This window comes from Leguminivora glycinivorella, chromosome 6 (assembly GCF_023078275.1).
Source record: "Leguminivora glycinivorella isolate SPB_JAAS2020 chromosome 6, LegGlyc_1.1, whole genome shotgun sequence".
In the NCBI taxonomy this organism is placed as follows: domain Eukaryota; kingdom Metazoa; phylum Arthropoda; class Insecta; order Lepidoptera; family Tortricidae; genus Leguminivora; species Leguminivora glycinivorella.
The window spans coordinates 12,443,811-12,470,709 of NC_062976.1; the positions used below are offsets into that span (position 1 = coordinate 12,443,811).

General features: G+C 40.0%; 2 protein-coding genes across 2 annotated transcripts; both read left to right on the forward strand.

The window, feature by feature from the left end:
- Nucleotides 1-40: 40 nt before the first annotated feature.
- Nucleotides 41-18,561, forward strand: LOC125227333 (collagen alpha-1(IV) chain). The gene is given in 13 exon segments (XM_048131624.1): nt 41-146; nt 309-345; nt 4,508-4,882; nt 5,338-5,580; nt 6,014-6,235; nt 7,219-7,524; nt 7,705-8,143; nt 8,146-8,174; nt 8,519-8,902; nt 9,207-9,663; nt 13,661-15,178; nt 15,393-16,624; nt 16,990-18,561. Coding segments are annotated over 13 exon segments (5,526 nt in total). The 5' UTR covers nt 41-126; the 3' UTR covers nt 17,254-18,561.
- Nucleotides 18,562-20,734: 2,173 nt separating this feature from the next.
- On the forward strand, nt 20,735-26,539 carry LOC125227358 (transmembrane protein 164). The gene is made up of 6 exons (XM_048131656.1): nt 20,735-20,967; nt 21,426-21,608; nt 22,981-23,097; nt 23,542-23,620; nt 23,702-23,802; nt 25,334-26,539. Exons 1-6 carry the CDS (start codon nt 20,833-20,835, stop codon nt 25,562-25,564), a joined length of 846 nt encoding a protein of 281 aa, XP_047987613.1. The 5' UTR covers nt 20,735-20,832; the 3' UTR covers nt 25,565-26,539.
- Nucleotides 26,540-26,899: the final 360 nt, after the last annotated feature.

The following is a 26,899-nucleotide window of genomic DNA, read 5'->3' on the forward strand; positions in this document are numbered from 1 at the left end:
CGGGGCGGGGCCCCGGGGGCGCAGCCCGCGCGCCGGCCGCGGCCGCCCGGCCCAGCGCTCCTTAGTATCCCGTCCCGGCACTAACTGCGCGCGCGCACGGGACTCAGGCGCTGCGCGCTCCGGGACATGGCGGTCCACTTGCTATGGTGAGCGAACTTCTCTACTAAACTTGGATTTGCGAAATTATTAACTCACAAAGACGAAACCATTTTTTCCTAAAATATATTATTACATTTTATTTTTAAGGGTTTGCAATTTTCATAGTTTATGCAAGTTAAAAAAATACTAGTAAAGTTTTTTTTTTGCAGTTTGGTGGCCGCGTTGCCCCTAATTGGAGTCAACACGGTAAGTTATTTTTATTTAAGTTATTACAAGTTACCTTTTATTAAAATTTGGTGAAAGTGATTAAAATCACATAAAAAGTAGCGGGAATGCGGCGGGTTCGGGCCTGGAGCGCGACCGCCGGCCGGCTTTACTCCTCCTTTTGCAATTTCTGCCAAATGCGAACATTTGCTCAAAGTCAAACTTCAAACAGTTCAGAGAAAAATATTACCATACAATGAGCCTCTATCGACTTAAAAAAAACTTTTTTATAATTTGATATTGTAATTTTAGACTATGACATTCAATCTTATAAAGATTTAATTATTAAATAGATCAAACCCGAGACCGACAAAGTTTATCAATGCTCGGATGTAATGCGCCGGTATTGCGCAAACCTATATAACACTTCCAGTTTTACAAAGCGCGTGTAACATATATGCCTACAAAAGTTAAAAATATTTATATTGTTTTGTTTTGGTTATTTATTGTATGTAATTATTTTTCAGATGTACAGTTGTGACTTAGTAAATTTAAAGTTGATATAATTTTCCAATATATTTTTACAATGTTACTATAAGTATGTATTAATTTGTGAATACGTCATTCTTAAGGCTCATAACTAAATATTGTTATGATTTATACCTACTTATATTAAAAATGTATCCACCTTTCAAATCTTGGACAGGATTTTTCTGAGAATACGAAATAGATAGGTCCGAAACTGAAACTCCAGTGTGCCTTCATACATATGTATGATAATAAATACATACATACTTGTATACAGAGGAGTTATACAAACGCTACATTAAATTTTAAACCTTGTACAGGTCTATCATGATATCATGAAGTATAACCATGCGTTCATTGTTAATAGAACATTTATCTGATGATGACATCCGTTAAGTTTTTTCTGTAATTAGGTATACGATGTAAGTGGAGGTCAAATATATAAATATCTCCAGAAACTGATTACGCATGTGCGAGCACGGGCTGGGTAGCTCGCGCACTGCTCCACTGATAACCGCCACAATTCTCGTGAACATACTTTATACAGGGTGGATTGTTCAATCGGGTCTCTATTGGTTCCCATAGTCTTAAGTCATAATGTGTTGTTTGTCCACATTTTCGTTAGTCATAATTTGTTTTTTTTTCAGAAACGCGTAACTTTTCAGGATTGCCATAAACAAACCTAATCTAACCTATCTATAGATGACCTTAATGAATGAACTAGCTTTTGCCCGCGGCTTCGCTCGCGTTAGAAAGAGACAAAAAGTAGCCTATGTCACTCTCTATCCCTTCAATTATCTCCACTTAAAAAATCACGTCAATTCGTTGCTCCGTTTTGCCCTGAAAGGCGGTCAAACAAACAGACACACACACTTTCCCATTTATAATATTAGTATGGATATGGATATTTAATGAAAACCCTAAAAGTTAACCGTTTCGGAATTATGACTAATGATAATCTGGTAATCATTACGTTATGACTTTCAACCATTATGTCAAACAGAGGGATCCGTTGTTCAATCACATGGAATGAAAACTTTTGGTGCGAGACTGAGTATATTATGGTCGTAGCATAATTTATACAGGCTGAATTCTTAAGTGTTTCTGTGCAATAATTTCGTAAATATGATTACCTATTAAACTTTAGACTGATATCTAAAGTAACTTTGCTAAAATCATTTCTTTTTATACACCTATATCCAAAATAATAATTCCATTATAATAATATATCGAAAATTGTAATTATTGGCGCTCAAATAAATTTTATGGTATGTTTGACTGTTTGTAAACATAATTTCTAAAAATCTAGTTCAATCGTTCGTTAGCAAAAAGTGCATTTCTTATAAACAAGCTTTATTAAAGCTTAAAGTTTGTGGCAGTAGGTATATAAAGTTTTTTCTGATAAGCCAGACCTGAAATCGTCAGCTAAGATCAATGTGCAAAGGATGTCCTCCAGGAAAGATAGTCTCTACATATACTCTTCTTCTTTCATCGTTTGTAACTCTTGAGTTCGTATACGTACAGACTCCCATTACAGAAAGTGAGTAGAGCTGAAATGAAAGAGTGAAGATCTTTCTTTCAGATTCAGCAAGCGACGATGCGTACAATCGGTACAATTACAAAAGTTATTCCTCTTAGCGCGGAATTTTCGGCAAAAAATATAGGTACCTATATATACTTTTAATTGAAACATACCTTTCATAGAACATAAATAATGCATTCCATTTACTACGGAGTTTCGAATAAAATGTGCAAACCAGATAGCAATTAAAATACGATTAAGACATGACTCTAATAATCTGTTAATTTTAAAACATCAAGACAAAAATGCCTATCATGAGTTTTAAGTTATGATATAATACGACCGTTCTATGTTTTATGAAAGGTATGTTTCTATTAAAAGTATGCCAGTATATATAGGTACTGACCAACATTTGTATATAATAATCATACTTGACGATCATAATATAAATTCGTATAGATTAAGGTAGAATAATTTATATTGTAATTTTATATTATTAAATAAATAAATCTAAATCTATAATTTGTTGTGCAAGTAATTTCATATAGATAGCGATTTTATTTTATTTTATTAGTATGCTTCTAGTCAGGTTCTAATAATGAGACAGTGTAGAATACGAGGGTACCTACTCGTTAATATTTGGTTACCTTGAGTTTTGACTACTTTAAACCGAGCATTCGATAAATAACTTGGGTGAACTAATAGAGATACTCGGTGGTCGTAGGTACGTATGTATCTAGGTAACCTAAACTGCTTTGTGAAATCGATTCTTCTTTTCATACGATTATTAAAATGGAGTACGGGTATACGAGTCAACAACCTCTTAATATTTTATACAATACCTAATAAGGCTCCATATCTTTGAATGCTTATTGCACAATCAGAATCTTATATGTTCTGTCGTACCTATAGACCTATACGGAAACTAGTGTTCGTTTACAAAAGAAAGCACACGTAGCTAAATATCAGGTTGCATATTCAGAATTTTAAACGTTTGTAACTAGCTAACATGCAGTCATGCACCATGCTATTAAAAACTCGCTGATATTTTGTACACTTCGTAAACTGCATCACTAGTTAAAAAATATCTAATTCAGACGGTTTAAATAATACCTAAATATAAGTATTTAAAATGTGGCACAATAGTACATTACGATACAAGTGCGAAAAAAAGGAAGTTCGAAACGAGTGGCGATAAATTAAAACACGAGTTACGAATTTCCTTTTTGCACGTGTATCGTACGACGTTTTTCAGTAGGTGCAGATGACCCTCTGAAGTTTCGATCTGACATATAGATATAATGAACTACTTCTCGCACTAGTGCGTAAAAAAACACCATCTGTACTGAAATAGTACATTACGAATATTACGATACAAGTGAGAAAAAAAGAAAAACACTCCCTTCGGTCGTGTTTTAATTTATCGCCACTCGTTTCGAACTTGCTTTTTCGCACTTGTATCGTAATATACCTACTATTATGTATCTTATCTATAGAAGTAATACAAAAGCTTAGTACCTAATGTGTAACGGCATAGGTAGAGTAGTTAGTAGTTGTGTAAACCACACTAAGCATAAATGAATATGACTTTCGGTTTTTATTTAGTTTTTAGGGACTCGTACCTCAAAAGGTACATACGGATTTCTCATATGATCACTTTCCCGTGCGCCTGTCCGCCTTATTGTCTGTCAAGAACGCGTCTAGAACGCGTGTACATACAAAAAGTTAGAGTTGTTAAACATAAAAAGAACTAAATAATTGCAACACGTAACGATTAGGTACACCCTGTATACCAAACATTAGGTCCCGTAAATTAGAGGGCCGATTTGCCGATTTACGGCGTTGTGCACAATAATATATGGATATTATACTTTTAGTAGAGATCCCACGTGTTTATAGTGCCTGAAATAATTGAAAGTCTTGAGCTGTATTGAACAGTTTTTATTTTTATTTTGGCTCATTGTTTTTGGAGGCCATAGCCTATACCATTCCATGGTACGTTCCGTTCACCTATATTAATTTTATTATAGGCTGGACAATATTTGTGAGCTGAATATACTTGTATCAGTTACATCTATGCATTTATTTAATAAGACTACTAAAGGTGATCAATTGTAACTAGTAATTGACCTGACTACGTGTATTTTTTTTCAGCAAGATGATTCGTGGTACGCTCAGAGGAACGAAATAAATTCATTACCCGGATACTATCCCACGGCGGGAAGTTATCCAACGAGGAACACATACCCCCAGTATCCTGACGCATCTAGAGAAACTTACCCCCAATACCCAGATGCATCACGGAACTCATACCCTCAATACCCGGACACGTCTAGAAACTCGTACCCGGACTCGAGGTTCAACTACGGGGCGTCGCCGTCGCAGCAGCCGGGCCCGCAGCCTCCGGCCGTGCGCGAGCCCTACGGCGCTCACTACGACCCTATCACCAAGCAGCGCGTCACGCCGCACCCCAACTGCACGGCGCGCGCCTCTTGTCAACCGTTGTGTCTTGCGCAGAAAGGTGCCAAGGTATGAATTTACTTGCGATACTCAATAGCCAAATTAATATAATCAGTTAACTATTCTACCGCCTCGTAGTAGACTAATGTGTGCAAATACAAGTCTTATTATTTAACCTTGCAACTACTTAATAGAGACATTTACATATTATGCGCAACACATTCAAACTTTTATTTTTACATAGCCATAAAAGGCATGCTCACTCTTTCAGATTTTCAGATCTGAGTAATATCACACTTTGATATTTCGCTACATTTCTAGTTATTTAGTCGCGTATGCGCCCACTTGAGAACTTGGTCGCTTTTTCTTGAGTTTAAAATCTAGTTCTGTTTAGTATTTCATAGGTGGTATAATTTGTGATGCCTACTCCAAACTTTTTCATAGACTGTTTGTCGGGTAGTTACCTACACAAATCTCTGTTTTCACATTTTGAATGATTTAATGTGAATGTTTTTATTTTTCAGGGAAAACAAGGTTCTTTCGGTCCGCCGGGACCTACAGGTTTCCCTGGGCACGAGGGACCTGAAGGGCCCCAGGGTCCAAAAGGTCAAAAAGGAGAGATCGGCTCAGTAGGTCCTCGTGGGCCGAAAGGTGACAGAGGAAAGCCTGGTCAACAGGGTTTCCAAGGGTTTGCGGGACGTCCTGGACTGCAAGGTGAATCGGGGAGGCCTGGCGACCGGGGCAGAGATGGTTGCAATGGTACAGACGTAAGTAATGCCTAGTTTGTGATTAAACTTACCTTGTTCTAGGCATCTCCAACACTTCTGGTGTTTCGGGCGTCCATGGGCGGCAGTGATCGCTTACCATCAGGCGACCTATCTGCTCGTTTGCTTCCTATTTCATAAAAAAAGTAAGCGGGGTTAAAACTGGTATACATGTATAGAGGCGGTGGTAAACTAATCGAAGATAACAAATTTCTATAAGAGAGAATATTAATACAATGGAGAAGGGACAGCTTTAACCATTTACCTGGCTAATTAAAGGGGTGACAGGATTGAAAAGATTGGAAACCGTGCACTGTTCTGAGTATTTGAGTTAGACAATTGGTTAAGCTCCGTAGTTCAAATAATACCGGTCTCTATGCGCTTTACCTCCTGCTAACAACGTTTTCTCTACGTTTAAATCATCAATATTTTTTAGGGTGACTCGGGTCCTCAAGGCGAGAGGGGATATCCAGGACCTCGCGGTTACCCGGGGAGTACAGGACCAAAGGGAGACAAAGGAGAATCGGCAGCCGTGGGAAGATACCCGAAGGGTGACAAGGGAGAGCCAGGGTCTCCCGGAGAACAGGGTCCCGTCGGTCCCATAGGACCCTCAGGAGAACCCGGCCCTCAGGGCGTAAGAGGGCGACCAGGATACACGGTAAATATGTATATGCTTACATTTAAGAACTTATAGCAGCCTACATTAAGTAGATAAATAGTTAATGTCCTGGTATTGCTGCCGCAGTCATAATTTTGTATTTACCTAACTATTGGGTTGGTAAGAAAGTAATGAGCGAATAATAACCAATATTGTAATTTTTATTTAATTTATTATTTTAATCATTTATCAAAAATATAACGGCCTTCGTTATCTACTACTTGTCTCCATCGTTCTGGTAAAGAATGAATAGCATCGGCGAAGAAGTTCTTAGGTTTAGATTCAAAAAACTCAGCTATGTACTGTCGTAGATGGGCTTGATCATCGAACTTTTTTTCATTCAAGGCATTGCTTAGCGATCTGAACAATGCGTAATCCGTAGGTGCCAAGTCTGGAGAGTACGGTGGATGAGCTATCACTTTCCAACCTAGCTCCAATATCTAATTAGCCGAGTCACTTTTGCAATGTGTGGGCGAGCATTGTCGTGTAAGAAAAAAAAACTTTAGCATGCTGTGGACGATTCTGACATTTCTGACAGATTTATTGGTTTAAATTTTCAAGCTGATTACAGTATACTGATGCGGTAACAGTCATTCCACTTGGTAGGAGTTCCCAGTGAATAATACCATGAATATCCCACCAAACGGACAGCATAACTTTTTTCGGGTCAGGCTCTGTTTTTGGTGCCTCTATTCCTTTTTCGTTTGGAGCTAGCCACTGACGTTTGCGTGTGTGATTTATATATAAGACCCATTTTTCATCTCCAGTGATAAGATGGTCCAACCAGTTGAATGTGCGGCGAAAAGACAGAAGTTGTATGCAGATATCGGCACGGCGGTTTAGTTGATCTCTATCAAGTTCGTGCGGTATCCAAACACTGTATTTGTAGTTTTTTCCCAACTCGTGTAAATGTGTTTCTAGTTTCCGTTATCTTATAGTGAGTTTATCTTCTACAACGACTATAACAATATTTTAAATTGCAGGGATCACCAGGTCAACCTGGTGAAAAAGGTGCTAAGGGTCCGAAAGGTTTATCGATCAAAGGTGACAAAGGTGACAGAGGAGATCAAGGCAAAAAGGGTCAGGCTTGTTCTGAAAAACCTTTACATGTGGAAGTAGAAAAAGGAGCCATTCTGGGAACTCAAGGTGACAAAGGAGACAAAGGTTTTAAGGGTGAACCAGGCATGCAGGGAGAAAAGGGTTATACGGGAGAAACAGGTGAATCAGGATTACCAGGTCTCGTAGGACCGAAAGGAGAAAAGGGTATTCGTGGGAACACTGGTGAGCGTGTAAGTACAAATACCTATGATTGATTTTTATTGTAAGAAAACCTTCCTTTCTAATTAAAAAAAAAAAATTACCGTATTAGTACCGTGTTGGACATGAAAAACATTATTCCTTTGTTAATTTCAAATTTTAAATAATTATCTAAATACACAAGTTCCTACAGGTGTTTATCGCAATTACAGGGTCGAGTCGGTCAGTTTGGTGCAAGTGGACAGAGAGGACAAAAGGGTGACAGAGGTAACGAAGGCCTGAGAGGTCGTGATGGCCGACCCGGCCAAAAGGGAGACCCGGGCAAAGACGGTACCCCTGGTTTAAGAGGTCTTACCGGTGTCCCTGGGCCACCGGGTGGCAGCACAGGATCAGTTGTCGGCCCTCCCGGTCCGATCGGTCCTCGGGGTAACCCTGGTGGGTCGGGTGCGAGAGGCACAGACGGCAACCCTGGAGAACCAGGCCGCCCGGGCCCCATGGGCCCACCAGGAGGACAGGGAGTCCCTGGCACACAGGGACGAGAAGGCCCACCTGGAATGAAAGGCGACAAAGGAGATACTGGACCCGAAGGAAAACCCGGACCGGCTGGACTTCAAGGGTACAATGGACAGGATGGATACCCAGGCGAAAGAGGCCAAAGGGTGACAGTGGCCTTTCGATTCCGGTAAGTTTAAAATGGTATGATAAGTACACCATTATCGAAAATTTTAAGATAAAGAAATACTGCGTAATTTTTTTACGCAGGCTATACCTCTGTCGAAGACAGGGATCCTAGCCAAGGTCAAAATTGTTTGACAAAGAAACAGATAGCGTTTTGCTGTCGTTGCAGTCGTAGAATGGTTACTGATACTATTTTTGTGTACTATATATGACCCAGTACTGAGTAAAATATTCTTTCCTTCGTCTTCGTTCTTATACGAGTATAATGATTAATTACAATGTACATCCTGCTATCATATTAAACCGTTTCCTAGGTTACTTCTATGAATCCCATATTCTCTGTTTTAGGGTGATCGAGGACTAAGTGGAGAACCAGGATTACCTGGACAGAAAGGTCAGAAGGGAGACAGAGGCTACCAAGGCTTGAGAGGTGCTCCTGGCAATTCAACATTAGGAACCCCGGGTATGCCTGGTGACGTCGGACCCCGCGGGAAAAAAGGAGACAAAGGAAACCCAGGTTTACCAGGATATCCGGGTGAGCCGGGAACCAAAGGAGACAGAGGCGGTGTTTGCAACGATTGTAGACCAGGAACGCCCGGGCAGAAAGGTGACCGAGGTTTCGACGGCACGCCCGGGACGCTCGGAGAGCGCGGCCCGCAGGGTCCCCCTGGCGTGCCCGGTCAACGCGGGCCCGACGGCCTTCATGGATTACCGGGAACTCCAGGAGAACCGGTATGCTCTTATACGTTTTTTATTTGTTTCAAGTTCATCATCATCATTTCAGCCATTAATCGCCCACTGCTGAGCATAGGCCTCCCTTCGTGTACGCCACTCATCCCGGTCCTGGGCTAATGTTTCAAGTTACGAGTGGCTTACTTAAAACCTCCATTTTAAACAATTACACGAGTCAAATAACAATTATTTGCCCTTTCTTATGATTATAATATTGAGTTGACTACATTTTTACTTCGTTTTGTAGTTTAATGGCTTAAATAAATATAAACATTGATTAATAATATGAATGTTTGGTTTACAGGGTAGACAAGGTGACGATGGTCCAATGGGACCTCCTGGAAGCCCAGGTCTGCCCGCGATGATACCGTCAAATCTAGTTAAGGGACCTCCTGGAGAAAAGGGTGAACGAGGTCTCCCGGGTCTCAGAGGGCCAAAAGGAGACAAAGGACTTGCTGGTCCCCCCGGCAGTAAGGGCACAATAGGCATGCCCGGGTACAAGGGTGATCAAGGTCTGCCCGGCGCCCCCGGAATCGATGGAACCCCGGGAAGACACGGTCAACCAGGCAAACCTGGTGTAAAGGGTATTTCGATCAAGGGCGAGAAAGGTACTCCTGGAGATGCTGGATTGCCAGGAGACAAGGGATACCCGGGAAGAATGGGTTTGAAGGGCGAGCCTGGTCAATGCCCTGCGAATTTAGCGGAACTCACAAAGGGTGACCGAGGAGCACCTGGATCACAGGGACCGCAGGGACCCGCTGGTGAGTAATTGACTGGCGGTTTCTTCATTTGTTATTAATATTTTTTTTAGACCACCAATCTGGCCTAGTGGGTACCCTGCCTGCGAAGCCAATGGCCCTGAGTTCGGATCCCATAAAGCCATGGTTTGGTATCTAAGTACATATGTGACCTCGCACGACTCAAAGTATAGCTATTATATTTGAATGACGTGCCAATAGTGCCAATACTAATGTGACGCTATGCAATATAAACGCCAACCGACATAAAGGTACCCTTTCTGTGGAATAACACATAAGGACTGTCCACGGTTAAAAGTGGTCATACATAACATGATAAATCTTTCTTCCTGAATAAATAAATAAAATAAATAAATAAATAAATATTGGGGACACCTTACACAGATCAACTTAGCCCCAAACTAAGCAAAGCTTGTACTATGGGTGCTAAGCGACGATATACATACTTAAATAGATAAATACATACTCATATACATAGAAAATATCCATGACTCAGGAACAAATATCAGTGCTCATCACACAAATAAATGCCCTTACCGGGATTCGAACCCAGGACCGCGGCTTAGCAGGCAGGGTCACTACCGACTGAGCCAGGTCGGTCGGAATGCACATTTTGAAGCAATTTTATATTTTGGTAAATCTATATACATAAAACTATATAATAAATAAAGCTATCCCTTATAATGCTTTAGTATGTGTGAGGTTTCGCCGAATGTATACCATCAAGCATTTCATTTCTTGTACAGCGTTTTTTAACAACCTTCACACGCTTCCTAGCACAATTTCATAATTTTACTTATATTTTTATAAGCTGTTTTACACACATTAGAATGACATCTTAGCAAAAAAATACTTTTTGAAACTCATTTCGACTTTTGGGAGTCAGGAAGACTTTCTACTCCAAGCACTGACAGTTGTTTTTGTATGGAGAGCCAAAAAGTGTCAAAAAGTCGAATTCAACAAAGTTAGAAAATCTCAGTACTTTCTTAATCTGATTACAATCAGAAAAATGATTTATATTGTAAAATCAGTATGTAATAGGGTATATTTTGGCTAATATAATTAAACATTAAAAAATATTTTTAACAGGAAAACTTAGTAAAGACTGCAAGAAGACACTGTACAAAAAAATATTGGTATCATGAGATACACACTGCTAAAATTCATAGGCCACCTAAAGTTATAATTTGTTTATATTTTTATAATGTAGTTTGATATCTACAAATTATTTGAAAAACATGCTGCTTGTAAATACTCATTGTATCAAAAGATTTACCATGTTATATATGACCACTTTTTATCGTGGATAGTCTTTAATATAATTGTATAACCTCCATAGCTGGGCACCGTTAATCAAATACGAGTAGTTAACTTCGTTAATCGCTAATCCGTTACTAAAAAAGTTAACTTCGTTAATCGTTAAAGCGATACATTTCGACAAATTTAACGTAAGTTAAAGTTAATCGTTAATCCGTTAACACGTGAAGAAAAATGAACTTTTCTTTAAATATTTAGTTGCATCAGTATCCACTATAACGTATTATATTTCTGTAAAAGGCCGAAGTACCGCTAGCCTATTGAACTCTAGGCTGCACGTGGAAGGCAGTGATCGCCTGAGCTACTGCCAAGAGCTGTGTCAGGAGAGATGCTGGCGGTGACGGGACTGTTGTGGCACTTTGAGCGGTAGAGGCTAGGGAAGCGAATGTTGTCGTAAATAGGGCTTCGAATTTGCTGCCCTATCACTACAACAGTCGCCAATCGCCATGGTAAAGCTTAGGATTCACCGAATCAAAGTTAATAAAAGCAAATCCACGTGAAGAATACTTTTTTAGGTAATATTTCGGACTTTTAGCAATCGACATCGGTAAAGCCTAGGATTTACCGGCAAATCATAGGATTAATTTGCCGTACTTTGGGCTTTTATAGTAGCGTTCAGAACGTGTTTTTCGCAGCGCAGATGGCGCCTGTGCCCTACTAGATTAACGATTAACGGACTCGGAGAAATTTAACGGAAGTTAACGAGTCCGTTAACATTTTTTCAACTTAACTTAAAAGTTAATCCGTTAATCGAAATGTTAACTTCGTTAATTAACGATTAACGGATTAACGAGTTAATGCCCAGCTATGATAACCTCCACCCGACTGCAATCAGTATCTGAATCGCACGCTGAATTTACGTAGCCTTCGGTTTCCATACATATCGCAGCCTGGTTGCAGTCCGTCTGTACTGAACCTAATAATCTAATATTATTAAATTACTTAGACTGAGTCTACCCGTGACCACGGACGTAATGTCATGTCCGAAACGTCGGGTTAAATATAAAACGTAAGTTTTACGCGATTAATTCCCGTTTTAATTTAATAATATGAGTGAAGATCGTGTTAGTTTAAATCAATATACTAATAATCTAAACCAATTATCAGTTAAAATGTTTTTTAAAAAATATTCGCAAACTTTAAATATCACAATAGGCTACTTGACCCTTTTTTAAAGTCTGTCTTATATCATTAAGTACTGTCCAATCAACCGAAATATAATATTACCATATTTTATTATGACTTATAAACAGCAATTTTTTTAAGTATACTATTACGTAATCAGGCGAAAACAACACAGTCATGTTAATCTATAGATTATCTATGCATCAGGTCATTCTATTCGAAAACAACATTTTCTGACTTTTTAAGTATGAAGGCATAAAGTTCAATACGTCAGCATAGATTTATATATTATTAAGCTAGATTGAGTTGTTAGGCCAAAAAGTGTGTCCACATGAGAGGGTAAAGTTGGGGCTGGTGTCCCTCTCGCACTTATTGCCACTGTCAAAATTATTTGAATGACGTCATCACTGTCATTATTTGGGGATACCAGTCAATATTCAAAGTTACTACCAAATCTACTAATACCGAATTAAAGGTTTTTTTTAACTGCGCAAATCTTTGGTTTTATGGCTTCATAATAATGACTTACCAATTCGTTACAAGGTATTAATATCCTTGCCTCGATATAATACAAAAATAATTTAAGAAGTTTATAAATTTAGTTATCATACAGGTAAAAATACTACTACTATAGTAATCTCTTTAACACTGGTCACACGTGCGAGAGGGACACCAGCCCCAACTTTGACCCTCTCATGTGGACACACTTTTACTAGTCTGGTAAGAACGCCTTTCTGCGCCGGTGATAAAGTTCAATTTAGTATGGCAAAAAAAGTGCGAGCTCAGTCCCTATTGAAAGTCCATGTACGTCAGTGATTGTTTTGACGTGCAGTAAGGTTCGAATTCGATGACGTCACTCACTACTAGGCTTGTGCCGTTTCGTTCGTTGATCGGAGCGCTCCGATCTCGTTCAGTCGCTCTCACGAACTAGTTCGCTCTTTTAGGTCTTTTGCTCATTTAGTTCAGCTAGACCAGCGACCATTGCGGTCGGAAAGATCAGAACGAATGGGACCGAATAGTGTCAAAATGATACGAATAGTCCACAGATAGTAACATTCCGGGCCGAAAGGTTGTAAGTAACCGAAGTTTAATATGAAAACTTGACTTTTTTTGTTGCTCTGCTAAGTAGCTCTCGCTCTCGGTCGGCGCAGTCACACATTCGTTCTCGATCCAAACCGCTCGCGTTCGCCGATCCTGTACTGAACTAAATGAGCAAAGACCGATTCTCAGAGCATGGAAAGATTCAGTTCATTTCGGTCATTGATGGGATTTTATTCCTAACAGTTCATAGTTCGTGAACGACACAAGCCTACTCACTACAGCCGCTGACAGCGTTTTCGGTGGCCAAAATAAATAAATAAATACACACATTTTTAATCGAAAATACGTAGTCATCATATACTTTAAATATCCAAAATCTATAGATATTGTTTTTTTATGTCAAATACTACAGAAGACAATCATTTATTGTGCCAAATTCGATATGAGTCTAGTAGCCTATTATAATATCCAATCTCTATAATTAGTAAAAAAAATATAAATCATTGATTTTTTACAGGCATACCTGGGGAAAAGGGAGACCAAGGCTACACCGGTCTAAAGGGAGATAAGGGTGAATTGGGTGCTCAAGGAAAAGAGGGACCAGTTGGGCCACGTGGTCTTCCAGGCGCTCGAGGCGAGAAGGGAGGCATGGGTATTATGGGCTCCCCAGGGTCGCCCGGTGAAAAGGGCTTGAGAGGTATCCCGGGGCTTCCAGGCTCGAGAGGCATTAAAGGAGACACCGGTATATCTATGCCTGGCCCGCCTGGACCTCCGGGTAACGACGGGTTAAAAGGTGACAAAGGCTTGAGAGGTGAAGCAGGAAAGAATGGAAATGATGGACCACCCGGATGGAATGGGCTTCCTGGCGAAAAAGGAGACACTGGGCGACCAGGAATTTCAGGGCCACCTGGCCCACAAGGTCTTAAGGGAGAACCTGGACCTGCCGGTCCCCCTGGTATGAGTGGTATACCGGGAACACCGGGACCTATTGGCGAGAAAGGACAAGCTGGATACCCTGGAATGCCCGGTCAACCCGGTGTTATTGGTCTTCCTGGAAAGACAGGTGAACCCGGCATGCAGGGGCCTACCGGGCCTCGAGGTTTCCCTGGAAGACAAGGACCGGCAGGACTACCCGGTATCCCCGGCCAAGACGGTGAGCCAGGACAGAAGGGAGATAGGGGACCTCTTGGTTTCTCAGGTGAACCAGGCCAGCCTGGCATGGACGGTATTCCTGGTCTAGTGGGTGCTCCCGGCGAAAAAGGCGATCAAGGCTTTGAAGGGCCTCCGGGACTGACGGGACCAATGGGACCAAAAGGTGACAAAGGAGATAGAGGTTTCACGGGAGCCGCCGGCCCTAGAGGAGAGCCCGCTTTACCTTCAGAAAAAGGACAGAAGGGAGAGGCAGGTTTAACTGGACTACGTGGTTTCACTGGATCACCGGGCAGAAATGGAACAAAGGGAGACAAGGGTAATGCAGGGTTCCCCGGATTTGGCAGACCTGGACCGGCTGGAGAAAAAGGTGATGCAGGCACACCGGGTCCACAAGGATTTACTGGAGAACAAGGGCTACAGGGAGAACGTGGTTTTTCTGGTGCCAGAGGCGAGAAGGGTGATATAGGCTTACCTGGTAACGATGGGTGGCCAGGCTTGGACGGAAAGGATGGATTACCGGGTAAACCTGGCGACAGAGGTCTAACAGGCGCACCTGGTGCACCGGGAGAGAGAGGAGACACTGGAGAACCTGGAATGGACGGTATTAATGGAATAAATGGAAAAGATGGCCCGATAGGCCCGCCTGGAGTCCCAGGACCCGTAGGGTATCCTGGTCTTAAAGGAGAAAGAGGTTTGCCCGGGGTGGCGATAGATGTGAAGGGAGAAAAAGGAAACCAGGGTCTGCCAGGCGCCCCAGGCTACCCCGGTCAAAAGGGCGACAGAGGTTTCACCGGTGAAGCTGGTATTGCAGGCGAAAAGGGAGAAATTGGGTACCAAGGAGAAAAGGGTTCAACTGGACAGTACGGCTTCCCAGGAGATAAGGGTAAGTTATTATTATTCCATAAACTTATATAGGTATCTGTCATTAATATTAAATATTAACGATTTAATTATTTAGCCTCTGGGTATGTAAACTTTTAGCTTGCTTTTAAATAATTCCAATACGAAGGTTAAAACTTATTTACTAATGTGTTACCTAGTGCCTTCGTATAATATAATGTGATCGTTTAAATACATATACAACATTCTATTTACAGGTGACACTGGACCCTCTGGACCCGCTGGCCTGCCTGGATTGACAATCAAAGGAGAAAAGGGTCTTCACGGTATTCCTGGCAAACACGGGCGTCCTGGGCCACAGGGTGCCCCCGGAGAGAAGGGCGACCGAGGCTTAACAGGTCTGCCGGGACCTTCAGGCTTCTCCGGAACTCCGGGCAGACCAGGAGATCGTGGCGAGAAGGGAGACAAGGGTTTGGAAGGCGTCGCCGGCCCGCCCGGCTTCGACGGACCGCCAGGTCAACCTGGTCCTCGCGGTTTTACTGGCATTAAAGGTGAAAGGGGTGAAAAGGGCGAGACCGTAATGGGATACCCGGGCGAAAAGGGAGACCAAGGACCCCCGGGAGCGCCAGGAATGCCAGGACTGTCCGGGGAGAAGGGTGATAGTGGATTCGACGGGCGTGACGGACCGCCAGGAGAACCAGGTGTACCAGGAGAAAAGGGCGATCGAGGATTCAATGGTTTCCCCGGACAGCCTGGTATGCAGGGCATTAAGGGTGACAAAGGAGAGTCAGGACAGGTCGTTATTGGGCCTAAAGGCGATCGCGGACCGCCCGGTTTCCCTGGAATAAATGGACAACCTGGTGAAAAGGGTATGACCGGCCCGCCCGGCATGGACGGTATAAACGGAGAAAAGGGAGACAGAGGCATGACGGGACCGCAGGGCCCGTCCGGCCCACCCGGCGAAACCGGAGCTCAGGGATACCAAGGCGAACGAGGAGAAATCGGTTTAGAGGGACAATCTGGCCCACCTGGCCTTCCTGGCCAATCGTGTACTAGCACAGATTTTATGACCGGAATACTTCTGGTCAAGCACAGTCAAAGTGATATTATCCCTCAATGTGAACCTGGCCACATCAAACTATGGGAAGGTTATTCACTCTTATACATAGATGGTAATGAAAAGTCACATAATCAAGATTTAGGTTACGCCGGATCTTGCGTAAGAAAATTCAGCACGATGCCATTCATGTTCTGTGACGTGACCGGAACGTGTAACTACGCCAGTAGGAACGACCGCAGCTACTGGCTCGCGACCGGAAGGCCGACGTTGATGATGCCAGTGGAAGGGCAAGCCATTCAGGAGTACATTTCAAGATGCGTCGTTTGCGAAGCACCGACAAATGTAATTGCTGTACACAGCCAAACCGACATCGAACCTCCCTGTCCAGGAGGCTGGAGCTTGCTATGGACTGGATACAGCTTTGTTATGGTGAGTAGATATATACCTATTTAATGCATTCTAATTCACTTATTGTACCTTTGATGACACTTCTTCTTCTTATCGTGTCGAGGTTCCTTTTTTATACACTAGATGCCCAATAGGCAGCAGCATGATGACATTATTGTATTACGATGTGTAAAACCAGATCTAGCTTTGTTGCTGCTATGAAGGATGTCCGTGACAATGATAAGTTTCGATGATTTATTATTCTCAAATTATACAGGAAATATGTTAAATTTGGCCGCTTTTTGAGATCATGAGAAAGCCCAAGTTATACACCAAAACAGTCTTAGATTAGGGTTCATAACTTTGAGTGGGTGTACAGTATATTGAGGGTGTAACTTGTCGCGCAGCACACCGGCGCGGGCGCGCAGGGCGGCGGGCAGGCGCTGGCCAGCGCGGGCTCGTGCCTGCAGGACTTCCGCGCCACGCCGCTCATCGAGTGCAACGGCGAGGCGGGCACGTGCCACCACTTCGCCAACCTGCTCAGCTTCTGGCTCACCGTCATCGACGAGAGCGCCACCTTCGGCGCGCCGCCGCGCCGCGCCACGCACAAGGGAGACTTCAACTCGCGCTCGCAAGTGTCTCGGTGCGCGGTGTGCATCAAGAACTCATAATCTTACACGTACGTTTTCACTCGTGGACAGTATACTTAAGGCGACCCTATGTGTATGCGACTTCAAAATACAATACCAAAAACGGCACGGGAGGCAAACTACTTTAGTCTGACTCCTTTTCAGTATGACAACATCCCGCGGGTAATCTTGGGGAGAGGACACTTTCAATATACATACAATTATAAAATATTTGAATCAAATGTACCTATTTATTTTGATCAATCGATGTTTAGTTTCAGGAATTGCTCTCATCTCTTTAAAAATAATATAGTTTCTTAAGCTTTTTAGTTTTCTCTTTTATAAAGATGATTCCTCTGGCTTAATGGGCCCTTGTAACGAAGCTTTAAATATACCTATCGTTGCAGGAAATTGATTAGCAAAACAGCCAGCTCTATCTCAAGCCTATTTAAGTAGAATTCTTAGCACCTGTTTACACACAACAACAGTGTTTTGCAACTCAAGTGTTTTAATTTCATCACGAAACAAAGACTAGCCTGCAAAATACAGATTAGTGTAATTATTTGATTAATACAAATCGGTTTGTACGTCTATGATAGTTGCATTTTAAATCTTATGTCAGACATGCCTACTGAGGCATATCAAACACCTTGAACGCCGAAATATTACATTTGAAATAAATGTTTATAATACCCATTTCGTTTTTCCGAAAGCCTCAATTGAGATCTCAATTGTGAGATGTTATGTTATAAGTTAATAGTGTTCCTGTTTTGAATAGGGTAAATAAAGCCAAAAACACCAAAGTTTGTTTAATAGTTAGGATGAATGATATCGTAAGTAGAGTTAATGTAAATGTCTTTATAGATTATTTTTTATTTATATGGAGATAATTCAACTTGACACTGTCTTTTGGGTTTTTCAGTGTTTCGTTTTTCGAGTGGGTCGGTCAAAAGTTAAAGTGCATAGTAACAATTACTAAACCGCTTAACCCAGTTTGAACGAGTCAGGTCAAGTTGTACGGAAATATCTATAAGAAGGTAGTTGTAACCACATTACTTATGATAAATAATACGCTTGTGATAATTTAAATGTGCCTTATTCTGTATATAATACACAACCGATACCAATTCACTTTCAATTTCACTGTTATGCAATGTTAAACTACGTGAACACACTGTATAGGAGTACTCTTATATCTTGTATCTAATATAATGATAATTAGGTATTTCATATTCTTGAAAAATATGTATAGCGAAGATAAATGTTGATACAAGCACTGCCATTGTAGATAATGTTTTATTTTTATAATTTATACGTGCTTAAGCCTAAATACATAATAAATAACAAAAATGTTTTTTTTTAATAAGTATCTATTCACGTAGGTACCTCTTCATATTCACCAGTCACCACCCATCTAATCACCCAGGCAGTTCGTCAAAAAGCCTCTTTGAACAGTATCAGCACGAACTAAAGAAGTATAGTTCTACCAAGGACGATTACAAATGGTTCTTGGTTCTACTATAGGTAGAAAGTGTGTCAGCTTTCTGACAAACTGGCTGGGCTTAGTAGTCCCTACTGCTTTGCTGCTACTAAAAACAGTAACTAATCGAATCCAAATATTTTCCATGTATTTTTTTAAGTTGTTGTTTTACCGAACGTCCTAATTAATACTGATATTACTGATACCCGAGCAAACGAAAGATTCTTATATGCATTGACAATGATTTGTTTAAATTTGAATTTTGACGTCTTGTCAATAGAGTCCACCACCACTCAAAAAGTAAAATCTTGAGCGTTACGAGGGCTCAGTCGAGAATTATCCCCCTACACCTTTTAATAGGGAACTTGCATGTACTTAGAATAATTATATTAATAAAACAATTTTTTTTTTAGAATTAAAATTATTCGACCGGTCTGGCTCAGTCGGTAGTGACCCTGCCTGCTGAGCCGCGGTCCCAGGTTCGAATCCCGGTAAGGGCATTTATTTGTGTGATGAGCACAGATATTTGTTCCTGAGTCATGGATGTTTTCTATGTATATAAGTATGTATTTATCTATTTAAGTATGTATATCGACGCTTAGCACCTATAGTACAAGCTTTGCTTAGTTTGGGGCTAAGTTGATCTGTGTAAGGTGTCCCCCAATATTTATTTATTTATTTTATTTTTTATTTATTCACCCCGAAATTCTCAAAATTTAAAGTTTAAAAAATTCTAAACTCGAAAACAACAGAAAATCGTCTAACATACATACATGGGGTATATTCTGATAGCGCGCGATGTGAGGAATCTAAAAATTGAAGTGAACGAATTATTCAAATTCCTTGCGACAGTTCTTAAAAAGAAGCTGATTTGACTAACGACGTTCTGCCATGTGAGAGCGAGAAAAATATAATTAATATATTAAGTAGCTAACAGACGACCGTACCGCACGCAAGTACATACCGCAACCTCGGATCGGATTTTGTTGACGTAAGTAACTCTTTTTCGCTTACTTACTACTTTATGGAAGAACGTTGGCACGGCCTGACGTATAAGCATGGTCTCGCGATACATGATAAAAACCTCTGGCCGTCCCTATCGCACTTACAAATAGTGCGATAGGGATAGCCTGATGTTTTATCATTTATCGCGCGACCATGCTTGCCTGCCTGGTCGTGTTAGCATTTTCACTGTCAGCAGTGCCAGCGTTTTCACGAATTGTTTTGACCAGCTGTACACGTAGTGATTCAATGCTCTTTGCAGCTGTATAATTGATATAATGCGCCTGGGATAGGCCATATCACGCGACCGTGCTTGCCCCTAGAGCAGACTAGGGAAGGGACGACCTTAAGCGCTCTCTACATTCAACAATCTGCACATCGATGCTACACATCGCGCAGCGATTGACGCATGAATGTAGAGCAAAGACCTTTACAGGGGACAGCGCAATCACATTTTTTGCCATACTAAATTGAACCTTATCACTGAGATAGAAAGGTGATCGTATCAGACTAGCGAAAATGGTACATATGAGAGGGCATTGTTTGGGCTAATGTCCCTCTCGCACATGCGGCCAGTGTTAATGAGGTTACCATAGTAGTAGTATTTTTATCTGTATATATTTTAATGAATTGGCAAATAATTATAATGTAATTATTTTGATGCCAATAAATCAAAGATTTGTATAATTCAAAAATCCCTTCAATTGGGTATTAGTAGATTTGGTAGTAACTTTGAAAATTGACTGGTATCCCCAATTTACGACAGTGATGACGTCACTGAATAATGTTGACATTGCCAGTAAGTGCGAGAGGGACACCAGCCCACACAATGCCCTCTCATGTGGACACACTTTTTGACCTAACTACTCATTCTGGTTTAACTATAATTCTGTGGTGTAGAGCGCGCCTACTAAACTCTATACTCTATTGCCGCTATTTTGTAATATGGTAACTCTCACAAACCCTTGTGTCAGCTGTCATCGCGGGAATTGATTGAATCGTTGAATTATTTACAGACAGACTACTTGTATTTTATTGAAACACACACATTTAATTACAGGAAATGTGTAAAAAAAATTGAACATTGCATTTGTTAATTTTTATTTAAAAATAGTACTATAAAATTGAAATATTTAACGATGTTTGAGTGGGCCTATAGTGGTGCTAACAGAGCTGTTCCCCGAAATGTGGGGCCCGAGTGCGCATATTTTTTATCGTTTAATAGGCAAATTATTGAAACAATTATAGTTACTGCATTGTGCTCATACCTTTTAGTAAGTATCGATATCCTACACTTGTAACTTAATTAACCTAGGAGTATGTTTCTCTTTAATTAAATTAAATTAGTACCATTCATTATAGATCTAACTAATGAAACTAAAAATAATCTTTTTAACTTAATAAACTTATCGGCATTTGTAGACAAGTTCAAAAAATTGTGAGAAAAGAAATTTTGCTTTAGATAATATGGGTCTTTTTGTTATAATTATCCTTAAATATCTTTTCCTAGGCAACATACATAATCATAGTGGTATTGTTCAATTTATTACTCAGACCAGTTTCTATTGTTTTAATACAGTCAAAAAGTATAATTATTTTATTATAATGGCATTTTTCATACTTTGTGTATGTTAGATTATGGAATAAAACATATAAAAAAATATTTTTATATGCATCTATTTACCATACATAAGTTGTGAATGCCATATATACAAAATGCTTAAATTTTCAGGTAAAAACTTATCCAAAGTTGGTATTACCACAGGATGAAACTTATATTAAAAGTGACCGAGGAGGCAAGAGGTTACTAGTTATACTTTTGGCCTTATTATGGGGAATGGAAATTGGATTTAAATTTGCTTCTCGCACTGTAATATATTTACTCAATCCATGTCATGTTACAACTTTAATGCAAGTAAGTATTCAACAATCAGGACTTTATCACTTTTACTCTTCAAACATTATAATTTTCTTTCTAAATTACCAAAAAAATTTCATTCTGAAGTATTCCAAAGTTTTCCTAAGTACACTACATTACAAACATACTAAAACCTGTAACATTTAGCTCCTCTCTCAATCATCAGTCTGCTGGTTTTCTGTCCAATGAAAAATAAACATGAAAAAGGCATGCATTGTGGTCATTAACTGTTGTGTTACATACATACATAAAATCACGCCTGTGTCCCATGAAGGGGTAGGCAGAGCACATGAAACTACTCAGGTTTCAGTGCCACTCTTGGCAAATAAGGGGTTGAAAGGAAACGAAACTGTGACATTGCAGTGACAGGTTGCCAGCCTCTCGCCTATGCCACAATTTAACCTATATCCCACAGTCGCCTTCTACGACACCCACGGGAAGAAAGGGGGTGGTGAAATTCTTAACCCGTCACCACACGGGCGACTGTTGGGGAACTGTTGTGTTGTGGCCATAAAATAAGCAATAGGTTTGAGTATAATAACAACTTAACATACTTACTAATGATATCATTTACATTTTAAATGAAATTAGATTTGATCCGGCTAATGGCTCAAATACATTAATACAATGCATACTTTCCTCAATCCAAACATTTGTGTGTAAAATGTCTATGTGCAGGTCAGCAGTATTCATTGAGGTCAAAATACTTAGTTTACATACAAAGCCAATTACTCTCTTAATATCTACTGGCAACAGAGCTTGTATATCTAAATTACTCTTTGATTATATTTGACAAACATAGACTTGTCATAATACAATGGATGCAGAATAAAAGTTGACAGGAAGTAGTGACCTCCAATATTTACAATACAGGTGGTCTAGAAATTAGTCAACATTGAAATAACAAATAATGAAAGCGGCCAAACTGGGGCTTACTTTTACATACTGCTTCCTTGGGAGTGCTTTGTGAATGGTAATTTAAGAAAATATAATAATAAACACAAGAGAAAACCAGCAGCCGTAGCACACTAGTTGGATAAACTTTATTACTACACTTACAAATAGTGTTAAAAGGTCGGCCTGATGCTATATCATTTTAATCTGTTTTAGCACGACCATACTTGCCTGCCTGGTCATCTTTAACTTGCTCCATGTTTTCAGGGCTACATGACACTCTTGATATGGATGGACGTAATAGTTATTGCGCTTCAATTTTTTTTTAAACGTAATTTTCCGAAGAATTAGGATGCTTTAGGCATTTAGAACCACATATTAAAATTTCTAACAGTGCCTATGCCTATAAGCTGTAATTTAATACTAAAAATGTTATTTTTAACCGACTTCAAAAAACATTTTATTTTTATTTCAGATATACCTGTTAGCTGCACCACCCAGCAAGACAGTCACTGCAGTTTTTCGCATACACCTAAACTTGTTAAATGGGCCTCTTTTAGCGTTTCTATTTCCTGAAACAGCCTCCCGCCAGGTAAATATTTTAAAATAATAATAATAATTTTTTATCTGATTTAATAACTTGTATTTATTGAACTGTGTGAAACACAAATTGACTAATCCTCACGGAACAAATGTCTACTGGGATTTGAACTCAGGACCTTAGCAGGCAGGGTCACTATCCAAGAATCCACTAGAGCAAACCGCTTGTTACCACAACATTGAATAAGAAATAAAAATTCGCGATGAAATGCTACATCTATCCTACAATAATTCTATGTAACCTATTCGACATTTGTTAAGACCTTCGTCTACACTGGCGCCTAGCGCTCCAAGCCCTCGTGAGGCGGCATGTTGTGTGTCAAATGATCCTTATGCTTACTCTGCAAAAAGGACGGAACTTTTGTTGAAATAAAACCGACAACCGTCCTTATTGCACTAATGAATTATGATTAATAATGATTATGTATCATCATAGATCCCTGCTGAGGCAGCACTCTACTGGATACAACATGGCATGATGTGTGTCATACCATACTATCTATTAAGAATTGGAGGTATTTCTTTCCCGCGTTTTCATACGATTTCGTTATGAAAATTTAATTAGATTGGTTTCTATAAATTAAATTAATTTTCAGGTGTATACAATGTAGAGCCGCTTAGAGATTTCAATTGGGCCATTGTTAGTTACTGCCTTAATCTATTGTATCACTTCATAATCCTACAAGCTATAGCAATAGTAAGTATAAAACATGACTATTTTATATGACATTCAGTAGTAAGTTTTCTTAAAATGCATTAAGGTTCATTTTACTTTCTTAGCATTGTATTTGAACAATCAACTGTGTCAGGTGTCAGTACAGAGTAGCGAGGTACCTACTGTATTGTATTGTACATATAGTACGTTGCTTCTGGAAAGTTATGTATGAAAATATTGGCATAATTAATGGAAGATTTTTTTTGATTGGGATATGTACATTATAGGCCGAAGTTATTTTTCATCAACCCTCCCCATCTCTCCCCCCTCTGCGTCACCCCTCTTCCCCCCCTTAAATAGCCGAAAATGCGGTTTTTCGCGATTTCTGACAAAACCGTTGAAGATACAGAAAAAGCGTGTAGAAACAAAGTAATCCTTAATAAATTTACTACAAATCATTCATTGACACTGGTTCTAGCACTTATAGTTTTTGCGTGATCTATCACGAAAGTTGGTCCTTTGCTGCAATTTTCTTTAGTGAATGTTAAGTTTTCTCCCAAATTGCTTACGAAATCTGTTTGATATTACTAAAATATTATAAACTGAAAATGAATTTCAGGGGGAAAAATCACTACCATGGGTGGAACTTGAACTCACGGCTTCAAGATTGATACTCCAGGGCTCTACCAACAGCTACCAAAAGCTCATCCCCAGTCATCGATATACTATATGGATCAATGGTACTCCTAGCGACTACTACCGTGAAAATATTACGTCTTAAATAGTTACTGGAATTCCAAGACATATTGGAAATTCCTCCCATGGTAGTGATTTTCCCCCCTTAATTTTATTTCAGTCATGGGTTACAATATTTTAGTCATATCAAACAAATTTCGACGATTTCGTAAGCATTTTGGGCGAAAACTTAACGTTCATTAAAGAAAATTGCAGCAAAGGACCAACTTTCGTGACGGATCACGCGAAAACTATAAGTGCTAGAACCAAAGTGTTAATGAATGATTTGTAGTAAATTTATTAAGGATTACTTCGTTCCTACGCGCTTTTTCTGTATCTTCAACAGTTTTGTCAGAAATCGAGAAAAACCGCATTTTCGGCACTTTAAGGGAGGGTAGAGGGGTGACGCAGAGGGGGGAGGAGTGGGGAGGGTTGATGAAAAATAACTTCAGTCTATAACGTACATATTTCAATTTAAAAAAACCTTCCATTAATTATGCCGTAATTTTAGCTAATTTCCCCCTACTAATAATGTTGGTAATTCTTTATTGACCAAGCGTAAGAAGGTCATTGTTTAAGCTTAAACACGATGTCTTTCTAGGTATGTTTCAAAGTCAATCTAATTTGATGAATCAAAATTACAAATGGTACTCGACGATTACAAGTAGCAGCACGTAAATTTAGCACTGAGTGAAATGTGGAGGGGATAGCTGCGCATGGGGACACATACCCTTCGCCCCTTGTAATCCCCTGAGAGACCTGTTTTTCAATTCTGCTGCGTGTAGCCAGGTATGATCCTTAAAGAGATATGTTGCACTCATAATCGTAATATTTGCAGCCCGCCCAAGTGAACCTGAACCACATGATCTGCCCGGCGCTGCTGGATCCGTTCGACGGGCCGTGGTACCGTGTGGCGGCCGTGCTGCACCAGGCCGCGCTCTGCCCGCTCCTCTGCAAGGCCTACTGCCTCGTCGCGGACTTCTGTCTCACCAAGTTCCCCCCCACCAAGGTCAAGCAACAACTCAAGGATTTCCTCCAGGATAGAACGGTGGAGAAGAAAGAATCGTAGGTGCGTGTCAAATTCTCTGTGACGTTATTGAGAAAAAGGTACCACTTCGGATTTTCATAAAATACAGGTCAATTCACAAGAGCAGGAACGAATGAGCGAATGAAAATATGCATGGTGTCATAGAAAAATGGAATCTCTTGACAGTTAAGACTGTATACCAATGCAGATGTCACTCAAAGAATAAAGTTTCGTTTATTTCATTCGTGTAAGCTTTCATGAAACGATCTGTATGTGTTATCTTATCAATTTTTAGTAATAATTTAGTTCAAATGAAAATTCACAATGAAAGCATAAGGGTTAGTGTACGCGACTTACGATACTTGCACTTTCTATTAGTCTTGCAACGCTTTTAATAATGACCGAGCGTGGTATCTATTTTTTAAAACGACTCTTTTATGGCTGTAACCCCTTTCAGGGTAGCTAGAATCTCTGTGAAATTGCCTAATGTAGTACCTAAAGAACAATATTTCATCGCGTCCATTTCGTTTGGGTGATTATTGTTGATAATAAGCTAAATAATTATTAGATCATGATCTCTTATAATAGGGAGGCCAATGGGTGGGACTGAATGCAAACGACAAGCTTTATCGTTGTTCTTGACGTAGTTAGTGCGTTTTCCGTTTTCCCATTAAACATTCTATGTAGGACCGGTATTCTATACATTATTAACACTTTCGCAGCAACCCGCCTGGTGGGCACTCGTAAACATTGCTCAGGCGTGAACGCGCTGGGCGGGTTCTCGCCATACAAGCGGGCGGTTGTAAATTATGACCGATTTCTGACGTAGTGCGTCATTTTTTTTCTGGTATCTAGTGAATGTGTGAAAGACGTCATCTTTGACAACCTTCCTACAGTTCCTACATTCGATCAGATATGTAATGTGAAAACGCTATTCTTCGTAATCAACAAAATAAACCAATCCGATTATCATCAAGTAGGTACTCGTACCGTACCTACATGGTGCAATTAAGACGATAGAATAGGCTAGTTTCCTATACTTAAAATAAAATATTTTACGCAGTGCACGAAATAAAGCACCACATAATTAGATGAAAAATATGGATAGTAGTTATCTTTAAACATAATTTCTATTTAATAAGTCAAAAAGAAAGATATAAAGTAAATGAATTGACTGTGACGTCACTCCTCAGTATTTCATAGTAATTCCATATTAGCAAATCGTTTTGACAGTTCTTAAAAGGAAGCTGATTTGACTAGTAGGAAACTAGCCTATTGTAGTTGTTAATTAAACGAGAGTCAAAAGTAGAAATCCATTATCCATGGAGCAAAAGATTGTGTGACTCTAAAAATATACCAAATATTAGTCGGTTAACA